General features: G+C 64.8%; 2 protein-coding genes across 2 annotated transcripts; one reads left to right on the forward strand and one right to left on the reverse strand.

The window, feature by feature from the left end:
* Positions 1–407: 407 nt before the first annotated feature.
* On the reverse strand, positions 408–4,671 carry PGLYRP2 (peptidoglycan recognition protein 2; the record flags this gene model as incomplete). The annotated part of the gene is given in 6 exon segments (XM_082012146.1): positions 408–590; positions 840–1,079; positions 1,081–1,135; positions 1,218–1,428; positions 2,043–2,882; positions 4,304–4,671. Coding segments are annotated over 6 exon segments (1,581 nt in total). The 5' UTR covers positions 4,356–4,671.
* Positions 4,672–6,017: 1,346 nt separating this feature from the next.
* Positions 6,018–11,309, forward strand: CYP4F22 (cytochrome P450 family 4 subfamily F member 22). Its single transcript, XM_082012176.1, is given in 16 exon segments — positions 6,018–6,334; positions 7,173–7,191; positions 7,194–7,255; positions 7,259–7,316; positions 7,826–7,872; positions 7,876–7,879; positions 7,954–8,081; positions 8,727–8,858; positions 9,307–9,413; positions 9,415–9,562; positions 10,002–10,068; positions 10,144–10,273; positions 10,346–10,479; positions 10,568–10,632; positions 10,745–10,827; positions 11,057–11,309. Coding segments are annotated over 16 exon segments (1,548 nt in total). The 5' UTR covers positions 6,018–6,148; the 3' UTR covers positions 11,235–11,309.
* The last annotated feature ends 58 nt before the right edge of the window (positions 11,310–11,367 follow it).

The raw sequence follows: 11,367 nt of genomic DNA on the forward strand, positions 1-11,367 counted from the left end.
GAGGGTAGGTGCCTGTCTCGGCGAGGGGGAGGTCTCCTTGGGGGTCATGCGGGGTCTCCAAGGTGGGTTATGGGGGGACAGCGCTGCTTGGGCGCGGGGCGGACGTGTGCACGCACACAGGTGTGTGCCACAGCACCCAGCCTGGCAGCAGGTCCTGGGCACCTGGGTCCCTCGCTCAAGTCATCTCCCATGGCCACCCTCTGCCCCGCGCCTCAGTTTCCCTCTCGCTCTCCAGGGGCCACTCAAAGCCGATGTCCTGGCACAGGCTTTATTGCGGGGGATTTCTGGCAATTCAGGGCTACAGGGACGGTCTGCTGGGCCAGTGGGGCCAGGCCAGGGTCCATCTGGGCCAGGACCCATCCAGGCTGGTAGCCTTCAAGGCTGGGGTCCTTCTGGGCCAGGGTCCATCAGAGTTGGCATCTGCTGGGCTGGGGTCCATCTGGACCGGGGTCCTCCTGGGCTGGCACCTGCCTGGTCGGCGTCTGTCTGGACCAGGGTCCATCTGACGTCCATGGGACGGGTGTCCCTCTGGACCCGAGTCTGTCCAGGCTGGCACCCGTCAGCCCAACATCTGTTGGACCAGGGTCCATCTAGACCATCACCCAATGCGCCAGCATCCGTCTAGACCATGACCCAACCTTGCCCACAGCCATCCAGACCGGGACCCACGGGGCTGGTCCTCACTGCAGTAGAGAGAAGAAACCACAGTTAGTCCCAGCATCACCTCCCACATCCACCCTCACCAAAACCCACCCTCCCGGCCATGCCAGACCAGACCAGACACCCAACCGGGCACCAAACCTCCAAGCCCTGGAGATGCTACAGAGCTCGGTGCTCACCTCGAAGCCATGCCAGGTCTCAATCTCATGGAAGAGGGAGTTGCCAGGACAGTCGGTGTTACCCATCTGGCGGTGGCCACGGAGGGTGTAGTTATGGTGGAGCCGGCCGGTTCGCACGGCACAGGGCAGGAGCCCATCCCGCACCAGGGCGATGGTGTCAGGGTCCGGCAGGGTGGCTGAGAAGTTTCCAACGTAGCCCACGCCGTAGCCTTTGCTGTTGTAGCCTTTGGTGTGGGCACCAAACCCAGTGCCAACCTCGGCCTTGGTACAGATACCCATCCGACCCCACCACGAAGCTGCAAGCACCCACCGGTCAACCTGAGCCACCTGGAGATGGGTGACGCAGACCGCGGCGGGGTGACAGCGATGGGGTCTCACCTGTAGCCGATGTCATCCCAACCACGAGTGTCCTGGTGGAAGCGTTGCATGAAGCGCATGGCGTGGGCGCAGGCGGTGAAGGTGCGGCATGGGGCGCTGGGTATGAAGGTGTGGTGGATGTAGACGGAGCCCAGTGGGAGGGTCAACGGTTTGGGGGTGCCCCGGTAGGGACGGGCACCCCACATGCACCGGGGCACGATGGCCGGGCACGCTGTAAGGGAAGGCAGGCGGTGGAAGAAGGCGACTCGCCTGGTCCCCCGGGCAGCTGGGGACGTGGCAGCATCCCCTTGGGGTCTTGGGGACATGGAGCATCTGCCCAGATGAGGAGCCCCTTGGCCTGGGACATGGCAGTGGCATCCTGGGGTCCCCTCATGTAGGGGACGTGGAGCACCCGCTCAGGGTGTTCCTGGGCTGGGGACATGGCTGTGTCCAGGGGACACACCGGTGTCCATCCAGAGGACATGGTGGTGGCCACCCAGGGACCACCTTCTGGGGACACACTGGTGTCCACCCAGGAGACACAATTGTGTCCACCCAGGAGACACACCGATGTCCATCCATGGGACCTGTGTGTGTCCATCATGGGGACACACCCGTGTCCATCTGGGACACGCTGGTGTCCATCCTGGGGACATGGTGGTGTCTGACCTTGCCAGGCCATGTGTCACCAGTCAGCTCTCAGAGCTTGTCCTCTCCCAGTGTCACCTACACTAGGGTGACACCGGGGACCCCAGCCCCACCGAGGGTGCAGTTCTCCACCCATCCTCCCATCCAAACTTTTTGGGGGGGCAGGTGTAATATCGCGACCCGGTGCCACCTCCCTACCCACGTAGACCTCCATGAAGTCCTGCGCCGCTTGACGGGCGATGGCCACCACCTCCTCCGGCCCCACGTCCTCCAAGAGCTCCTGTGTGGGTGGCAGCACCCGCAGCACCCTCAGCATCGCCGCCACCTCCTCCTCCAGCTTCCCAGTCCCTGTCAGCACCCCGAAATCTCGCCGCCGGTAACTGCTGGGTGGTCGCCCCTTCTCCGTGCCGTTGCCCGTCCCGTAGTAGCCCCGGAGAAGGTCGGCCAGTGGGACGGGTGCTCGGGCCAGGTGGGCACCCAGCAGCACCCCATCCATCGCCCCGTTGGCAATGGCATCCGGGATGGGTGACGGGGGTCCCAGCAGGGTGTAGTTTTGGGGGTTATCCACATCGTCCCAACAGCCACCAGGTCCCAGCGTGGCTCGGTTGCCATCACCGTCACGAGCCAAGAGGAAGGATGTCCCCAAAGCCTCGGTGATGGTGACGGCGTAGAGGGCGTCGATGGGTGGCTCGATGGTGGGGATGGGCCACCCCGCCGCCTGCTTGAGGCCAACCTCAATGCCGGCGAGGAGGGGGCCAAGGGCAACGGTGGAGCCGTCGGGTGCCAGCACCGCGCTGCGCTCAGGTGCCGCGGCATCGTGGTGGAGGAGTTGGGTGAAGAGCACCCACTGCTCGTGGCTGAGCGTTGGTGGGGCTGGTGGGACATCGGGTGGCTCTCCCAGCACCGCGCGGCACCCTGGGGTGCTGCAGACACCCAGCGCTCGCGCCAGCTCCGGCACGGTGCCGGTGAAGCCGCGGGCCGTCGACTCAAGGGCTTCCATGATCTGAACCACCGAGTCCATGTGGCGTGGTGGGAGACCTGGGGAGGGGATGAGATCGAGGGGCACCCACGGCATCGAGGGTGCCCGTGGGTGCAGGGATGGCAAGAGTCTGCCTGGGTGGGTGAATGTGCACCCAAGACAGGGTGACTGCACCGAAATGAGGGGAAATGCACCCAAACCAGGGTGAATCGACCCAAACCAGGGCAAATGCACCCAAAATAGGGTGAATGGACCCAAAACGGAGTGAATGGACCCAACACAGGGCGAATGGAACCAAAACAGGGCAAATGGACCCAAAACAGGGTGAATGCACCCAAAACAGAGTGGAAGAACCCAGAAAAGGGCAAATGCACCCAAAACCAGAGAAATGCACCCAAACCGGGGTGAATGGACCCAAAACAGGGTGAACGCACCCAAAACGGGGCAAATGGACCCAAAACAGGGTGAACGCACCCAAAACGGGGTGAACGTCCTCAAAACAGAGTGGAAGCACCCATAGCAGAGCAAATGCACCCAGAAAAGGGCAAATGCATCCCAAACCAGAGAAAATGCACCCAAAACAGGGTGAAAGCACCTAAAAGCCCCTGAACGCACCCAGAGCAATGCGAAAGCACCCAGAGGAGGGCACAAGCACCCAGGAAAAGGGGGAATGCACCCAAAACAGGGAATGCACCCAAAACAGTGAATGCACCCAAAACAGGGTGAAAACACCCCAAAGCAGGACAAAAGCACCCAGACCAGGGTGTAAGCACCCCAAAAAAAGGCAAAAGCACCCCCCAAAAGTAGCAAAGGCACCCAGAACCGGGTGACTGCAGCCGAAACCGGGTGAAAACACCCCCAAAAAGGCAAAAGCTCCCCCAAAATGGCAAAAGTGCGCCCAAAAAAGGGCAAAAGCACCCCAAACCGGGGCAACTGCACCCATCGCGAGCACCCAAAGCCCGTCTGAAGCCAAACGCACCCAAAACTGGGTGCGGCACCTCCCCGGCCCCGGTGACCCCCGGCCGGCACCACCCACGTGGGCACAAATTTGGGCGAGAAACACCCTAATTAGGGAAAAAAATGCAACCGGAGCCATTTTGGCCCGAAAAGGGGCTCGGAGAAGCCCCTGCGGTGGCCACACGCATGTGGGGGCGTGTTGGGGCGTGTTGTAGCATGTGGCTGCACGCCAGGGTGTGTTGTGATGTGTTGTGGCACGTTGTGACGTGTCGTGGGGTGCTGGGGCACGTCACGGCATGTTGTGGGGTGTTTTAGCGTGTTGTGGCATGTCGTGGCGTGTTGCGGGGTACTGTGGCATGTTGTGGCACGTCGTGGCGTGTCATGGCATGCCGTGGCGTGTTGTAGCATGTTGTGGCATGTTGTAGCATGTTGCGGCGTGTTCTCGCACGTGGAGCGCTGTGGGGTGTCATGGCGTGTCACGGCGTGTCATGGCGTGTCGTGGCGTGTCGTGGCGTGTGCCTACCTGTGCTGGGCCGGACGCAGACGCTCAGCGCCACAAGAAGCCACGGGAACATGGTGCGGGACGCGGCCCGGCTCGCTGCGTCCCGTGTCACGGCCTCGCCGGACTTCGGCCCCGCGGCCGGGGGCGGGGGGACACACGGGCACGGGGAGGTGCGTCCGGGCGGCACACGTGTGTGTTGCGTGGGCGCTTCCGGCAGGGCGGCTCTGCGGCACGCGCGCCTGTGCGTGGTGCGCACACGCGTGGGGGGAGCCTAGGAAGGAGCGACACGCGTGTGCGCGTGCACGCATGGGGCGTGTCTGCGCACAAGTGCGTACACACGCGTGCTTGTGTGTGGGGCGCAGACGTGTGTGGGGGGGGGTGCGTGCGCGTGCATACGTGTGCGCACGCAGGATGGGTGTGCGTACACACGTGTTTGCATGCGCGTGTATGTGTGCACGCATACATACGTGTGTGTGCCCGTGGGGGGTGTGTGTGCACGGGGCTGTGTGCGCACATGTACATGCATGTGCAGGGCGTGTTTGTATGTGCTCCTAGGTGTGCGCACACATGTGTGTGCCCGTGTGCATTAGTGTGCGTGCGCAAGCAAAGGATGCGTGTGTGTGTGTGCATACGTGTGCATGCAGAGCTGTGCATGTGCCACCAGGACACGTGTCAGGGCGTGAAGCCACCAGGACACACATGGGGGGTTGATGGCAGCAGGACACGCATGGGGTGACAAAGCCACCAGGACACACATGGGGTGACAAAGCCACCAGGACATGTCAGGCATGAAGCCACCAGGACACGCCTGGGAGCACGATACCACCAGGAGACACATGGGGTGACAAAGCCACCAGGACACGCATTGGGTGACAAAGCCACCAGGACACGTGTCAGGACGTGAAGCCACCAGGACACACATGGGTGGTTGATGGCACTAGGACACGCATGGGGTGACAAAACCACCAGGACACATGTCAGGGCATGAAGGCACGAGGAGACACCTGGGAGCACGATGCCACCAGGAGACACATGGAGTAACAAAGCCACCAGGACACGCATGGGGGGATGATGCCACCAGGACACGCATGGGGTGACAAAGCCACCAGGACACGTGTCAGGCATGAAGCCACCAGGACACGCATGGGGTGACAAAGCCACCAGGACACGTGTCAGGCATGAAGCCACCAAGACACACATGGGGTGACAAAGCCACCAGGACACATGTCAGGCGTGAAGCCACCAGGACACACATGGGGGGATGAAGCCACCAGGACATGTGTCAGGCATGAAGCCACCAGGACACACATGGGGGGGGTGATGACATCAGGACATGTGTCAGGCATGAAGCCACCAGGACACACATGGGGTGACAAAGCCACCAGGACACGTGTCAGGCATGAAGCCACCAGGACACACATGGGGGGATGAAGCCACCAGGACATGTGTCAGGCATGAAGCCACCAGGACACACATGGGGGGGGTGATGACATCAGGACATGTGTCAGGCATGAAGCCACCAGGACACACATGGGGTGACAAAGCCACCAGGACACGTGTCAGGCATGAAGCCACCAGGACACACATGGGGGGATGAAGCCACCAGGACATGTGTCAGGCATGAAGCCACCAGGACACACATGGGGGGGGTGATGACATCAGGACATGTGTCAGGCATGAAGCCACCAGGACACACATGCGGTGACAAAGCCACCAGGACACGTGTCAGGCATGAAGCCACCAAGACACGCATCACCACAAAGCCACCAGGATGCGCGTGATGACACGCTGCCGCGGGGACACGTAACAACGCCTTGCCGTGCCCACCCCCTCCCGACCTTTGCCCTGTCCCCAGCAGCGGGTGCCATGGCGGTGGCCTGGGCGCCGGGTCCCCTGGGGGCGGTGGCCGTCGGCACCCTGCTCCTGGTCCTGCTGCTGGGGTGGCTTTGGGACGCCGCGGCCACCGTCACCCGCTTCCGGGCCACCTGCCACCGACTGCGCCTCTTCCCCCGGCCGCCGTGGCGCAGCTGGCTGTGGGGTCACACCGGCCTGGTGAGGGGACAGCGAGGGGGCACAGGGTGGTGGCAGCTGGGGGGGACAGGGGCAGGGTGGTGGCACTTGGGGGGACAGTGGGGACAGGCTGGTGGCAGCTGGGGGGGACATGGTGGGGACAGGGTGGTGATGTCTGGGGGGGACAGGGGCAGGGTGATGGCACTGGAGGGGGACAGTGGGGACAGGCTGGTGGCAGCTGGGGGGGACGGGGGCAGGGTGGTGGCACTGGAGGGGGACAGTGGGGACAGGGTGGTGGCAGCTGGGGGGGACATGGGGGGACAGGGTGGTGGCACTTGGGGGTGACAGTTGGGACAGGCTCATGGCAGCTGGGAGGGGACAGGAGGGGTAGGATGGTGACTCTTCTGGGGTGGCAGGGACAGGGTGGTGGCACCTAGGGGGGACAGGGACATAGTGGTGGCAGCTGGGGGGACCGTGGGGACAGGATGGTGGAGGGACAGCAGTGTCATGGTAGGGACACAGTGGTGACCTCCACTGGGGGAGGATGGTGGGGACAGGGCGGTGGCACGCGGAGGGGGTGACAGCAGGGAGATGATGGCATCACCTGAGAGGTGACAGTGGAGACAAGGGTGGTGGCAACTTGAGGGGGTGGCGTGACAGCAGGGACACGGTGGGGACACCTGCGTGGGTGACAGCAGGGACACAGCGCTGGCGCATGAGCTCTGAGCGTGTCCCCAAGCCCATCTGTGAGCTGAGGCTGGGACCATCCCCAAGACTGGCCATAAGCTGGGGACAAGCATGTCCCCAAGGCTGGCCACGACCCTGGGGACAAGGGTGTCCCCAAGGCCACCGCTGAGCCCCGCGGTGCCCCACGGCGCAGGGGAAGAGCACGGAGGAGGGTCGCAGCAGGTGGACGAGCTGGTGGCGTGGTACCGGCACGGCTGCCTGTGGTGGCTCTCGCCATGAACGCCCATCCTACGCCTCTTCCACCCCGACACCCTCTGCCCCATCCTCCGGGCCTCAGGTAGGACACGAGGGCCACCAACCTGTCCCTGAGGGTCCCCAGGGTCACCTAGAGGTGTCACCGTGGCTGGCCTGGTGACCTGGCCATGTCCAGGCACCTATCCTGTGATGGCCACCAATCCAACCCCAAGGGTCTTCAGAGCCACCCAGAGATCACCCTTGGCTGGCCCAGTGAGTGCCCAAACACCCATGCCATGGTGGTCACCAGCCTGTCCTTGAAGGTCCCCACGGCCACCCGAAGGTGTCACTCTTGGCTGGTCCAGTGAGTGCCCAAACGCCCATGCCATGGTGGTCACCAGCCTGTCCTTGAAGGTCCCCAGGGCCACCCGAAGGTGTCACCATGGCCAGCCCAGTGGCCTGGTTGTACCCAAAACCCCATCCTGTGGTGGCTACGGGTGCAGATGGGGGGGTCTCCTCTCCCTAGGGACCCCACCCTCCTTGCAAGCCCCTGAGGGGACCCAATGCCACCCTGGTGGCACCCCTCACTGCCCCCCGCTCCCCTCTCTCCAGTCTTCACTGCCCCCAAGGACCAACTCTTCTACGGCTTCCTCAAGCCCTGACTGGGTGAGTGGGTGCTCGGGGGTGGCAGGGCAGCACCCATGGGTGTCCCATGGGTGGAGCCGGGTGTCTCGCCACAGGGGACAGGTTGCTGCTGAGCCGCGGGCGGAAGTGGGCTCGGCACCGGCGCCTGCTGACACCCACCTTCCACCGGGACGTCCTCAAGTCCTACGTGGGCGTCTTCAACCAGAGCACCCACATCATGCACATGAGCACCCGCTGCCTGCACCCCAAGCCCTGTCCTGCACCCAGACCCTGTCCTGCACCCAGACCCCAACCTGCACCCGCTCCCTCCACCCCAAGCCCTGTCCTGTACCTGCTGCCTGCACCCAGACCTGCACCCCGAGCCCTGTCCTGCACCCTGACCTGCACCCAGACCCCAACCTGCACCCTGACCTCCACCCAGACCCCAACCTGCACCCCGACTTGCACCCAGACCTTGTCCTGCACCCACTGCCGGTACCCAGACCCCAACCTGCACCCAGACCCCAACCTGCACCCCGAGCCCTGTCCTGCACCCACTGCCTGCACCCGGATCCCAATCCCTGTCCCCGACCCCCAGCCCCGTCCTGCGCCCAGCCCCCGGCCCGCACCCAGAGGCCGAGCCCTGCCTGCAGGCCAAGTGGCGGGCAGCGGTGCGGGCAGCGGCACAGGCAGCGGCACAGGCAGCGGTGCGGGCAGCGGCGCGGGCAGCGGCACAGGCAGCGGTGCGGGCAGCGGCGCGGGCAGCGGCGCGGGCAGCGGTGCGGGAAGCGGTGCAGCGGCACGGGCAGTGGCACGGGCAGCGGCGCGGGCAGCGGTGCAGGCAGCGGTGCGGGCAGCGGTGCGGGCAGCGGCACGGGCAGCGGCACAGGCAGCGGCGCGGGCAGCGGCGCGGGCAGCGGGGGGCCCGGCGGGGCTGGCGGGGCTGGGGTGGCTCAGCCTCCTCGCCCTGGACACCCTCCAGAAACGCATCTTCAGCCACGAGAGCCGCTGCCAGGAGCGAGCGTCACCCCGGCCCCCGCCGGTGTCCCCGGCGCGGTCCCCGGCCCCCCCTCCTCGGGTCCCCCCACAAAGGACCCCCCTCGCCCCCGCTCTGTGCCCTGCTTGGGACCCCCTGGCCCTGGCTTCATCCCCAGCCGGGGTCCCCCCCCGGGCTTCGCACCCATCAAGGTCCCCACCACCCCGGCACTGTCCCCTCCAGGGTGCCCCCACCCCAACTCTGTCCCTGCTGGGGTCCCCCGTTATTCCAGATTTGCCCCCTCGCATCGGGGTCCCCCCCCAGGACTCCAAGCCCCCGCGCTGGTGTCACCCCAGACTGGTCCCACGTGTCCTCGCAGGCAGGGGTCCTGCTGCCACCCCAGTCCCCATCGAAGCTCACCGTGGCCGGGGGGTGGCTGTCACCGGCAGCCCACGGTGGCCGTCCCTAGCGGTCCCCGGTGCGCCCCAGGCAGCCCAGCGAGTACATCAAAGCCATCCTGGAGCTGAGCACCTTGGTGGTGAGACACCATCACCGCCTGCTCCATCACCCAACGTGGCTCTACCGCCTCTCGGCCGACGGGCACCCAAGCTTGCACCACCATGCACAACTTCACTGCCGCCGTGGTGCAGCACCAGCACCGAGCCCTTGACCGCCACGGCCGCCAGGCCTGGCTGGAGAGCCACCAGGGACGGAGCATGGACTTCATTGACCTTCTCCTGCTCGCCAAGGTAGTGCTGGGGTGAGATGGTGTGGCCGTGGGCAGGGTTGGCCATGGGGGGGTGGCCAAGGGTGATGGTGGTGGTCAAGGGGATGGTGGTGGCCATGGGGAGGGCTGGTCATAGGGTGGTGGCCATAATGGCATGGTGGTGGCCATGGGAATGGTTGGCCATAGGTTGGTGGCCATAGGGTGATGGTGGTGGTCAAGGGGATGGTGATGGCCTTGGGGAGGGCTGACTGTAGGGTGGGTGGCCATAGTGGCATGGTGATGGCCAAGGGAAAGGATGGTGGCCATAGGGTGATGGTGGTGGTCAAGGGGATGGTGGTGGCCATGGGGAGGGCTGACTGTAGTGTGGTGGCCATAGGGAGATGGTGGTGGCCACAGGGGAACAGTGGTGGCCATGGGGGTGGCCCCGGGGGGCCCCTTGGCTGCTACGCTCACCCTTGCAGGATGAGGACAGCAACACCGTGTCGGATGAGGACATCTCAGCCGAGGCTGACAACTTCATGTTCGAGGGTGAGGGTGAGCCACAGGGTGCCATCAGAGAGGGGGTGACTCACATGTCCCCTCGCTCACCCCATGTCCCTGCAGGCCACGACACGACGGCCAGCGGCTTGGCATGGCTGCTCTACAACCTGGCCCACCACCCCCACTACCAAGAGCAGTGCCGGCAGGAGGTCCGTGAGCTCCTCAAGGGCAGGGATGAGGAGGAGATCGAATGGTGAGAGGTCCCCGGTGTCACCTCCCAGCCACCCGGCTTGGGGATGCTGGTGCCACCATCCCTCACCCCCAGGAAGGACCTGTCCCACCTGCCCTTCACCACCATGTGCATCAAGGAGAGCCTCCGCCTGCACCCCCCTGTCACCGCCGTGTCCCGGCGCTGCACCGAGGACGTCGCCCTGCGTGATGGACGCGTCATCCCCAAGGGTACGGCTCGCTGGGGGTGCAAGGTGTCCCCAGTGTCCCCATCCCTCTTTGTGCCCTGAACCTAAGGTGGCCGTTTCCATCCTACCAGGGATCATCTGCCTGATGAGCATCTACGGGACCCACCACAACCCGGACATCTGGCCTGAGCCCCAGGTGGAGCCACTTGGCCTTGGTGGCATGACCATGGGGGACAACGGGATGTCCCCGTCACCATGGGCAGGGACAACCATGTCCCCACGGTGTGACGGTGTCCCCGTCACCCCAGGTCTACAACCCGCTGAGGTTCAGCCCGGAGAACAGCCAGGGATGGTCCCCGTTGGCCTTCGTCCCCTTCTCCGCCGGTCTCAGGTAAGCCATGGTGGGGACAGGGTGTCCCCACGTGTCACCTCCAGCCTGGTTGGGTTCAAGGTGTGGTGGTTGTCCCCCAGCCATGACATTTGGGCACCACGGGGACAACGCCATCCCCACTTTTTGGGGAGGTTCCACCATCTGCTCCACCACCTGTCCCAGCTGGGGGCGGGGTCTGCTGTCCCCTGCGTCCCCCCCGCAGAGGTGACAGAGGGGGACGTGGTGGCAGGAACTGCATCGGGCAGAGCTTCACCACGGCTGAGCTGAAGGTGGTGGCGGCATTGACAGTGGCACGCTTCAGCATCCGGCTGGACACGGGGCGGCCACCACGCCGCAAGCCCGAGCTCATTCTCCGTGCGGAGGACAGGCTCTGGCTGCTGCTGGAGCCACTGCCCAGGGTGGCCTGAGGGACACGGGGACGCGGGGCACCCTGCATGGTGGATGTCACCCGAGGGAGAAGCTGTGAATAAATGGTGGCACGCAGGGGACAGTGTCATAGTGGTGTGGTAGGGGACACACATGCCACCGTCCTGGCATAGA

The sequence above is a fragment of the Phaethon aethereus genome (genome assembly GCF_964289735.1).
Source record: "Phaethon aethereus genome assembly, chromosome: 32".
Classification (NCBI taxonomy): domain Eukaryota; kingdom Metazoa; phylum Chordata; class Aves; order Phaethontiformes; family Phaethontidae; genus Phaethon; species Phaethon aethereus.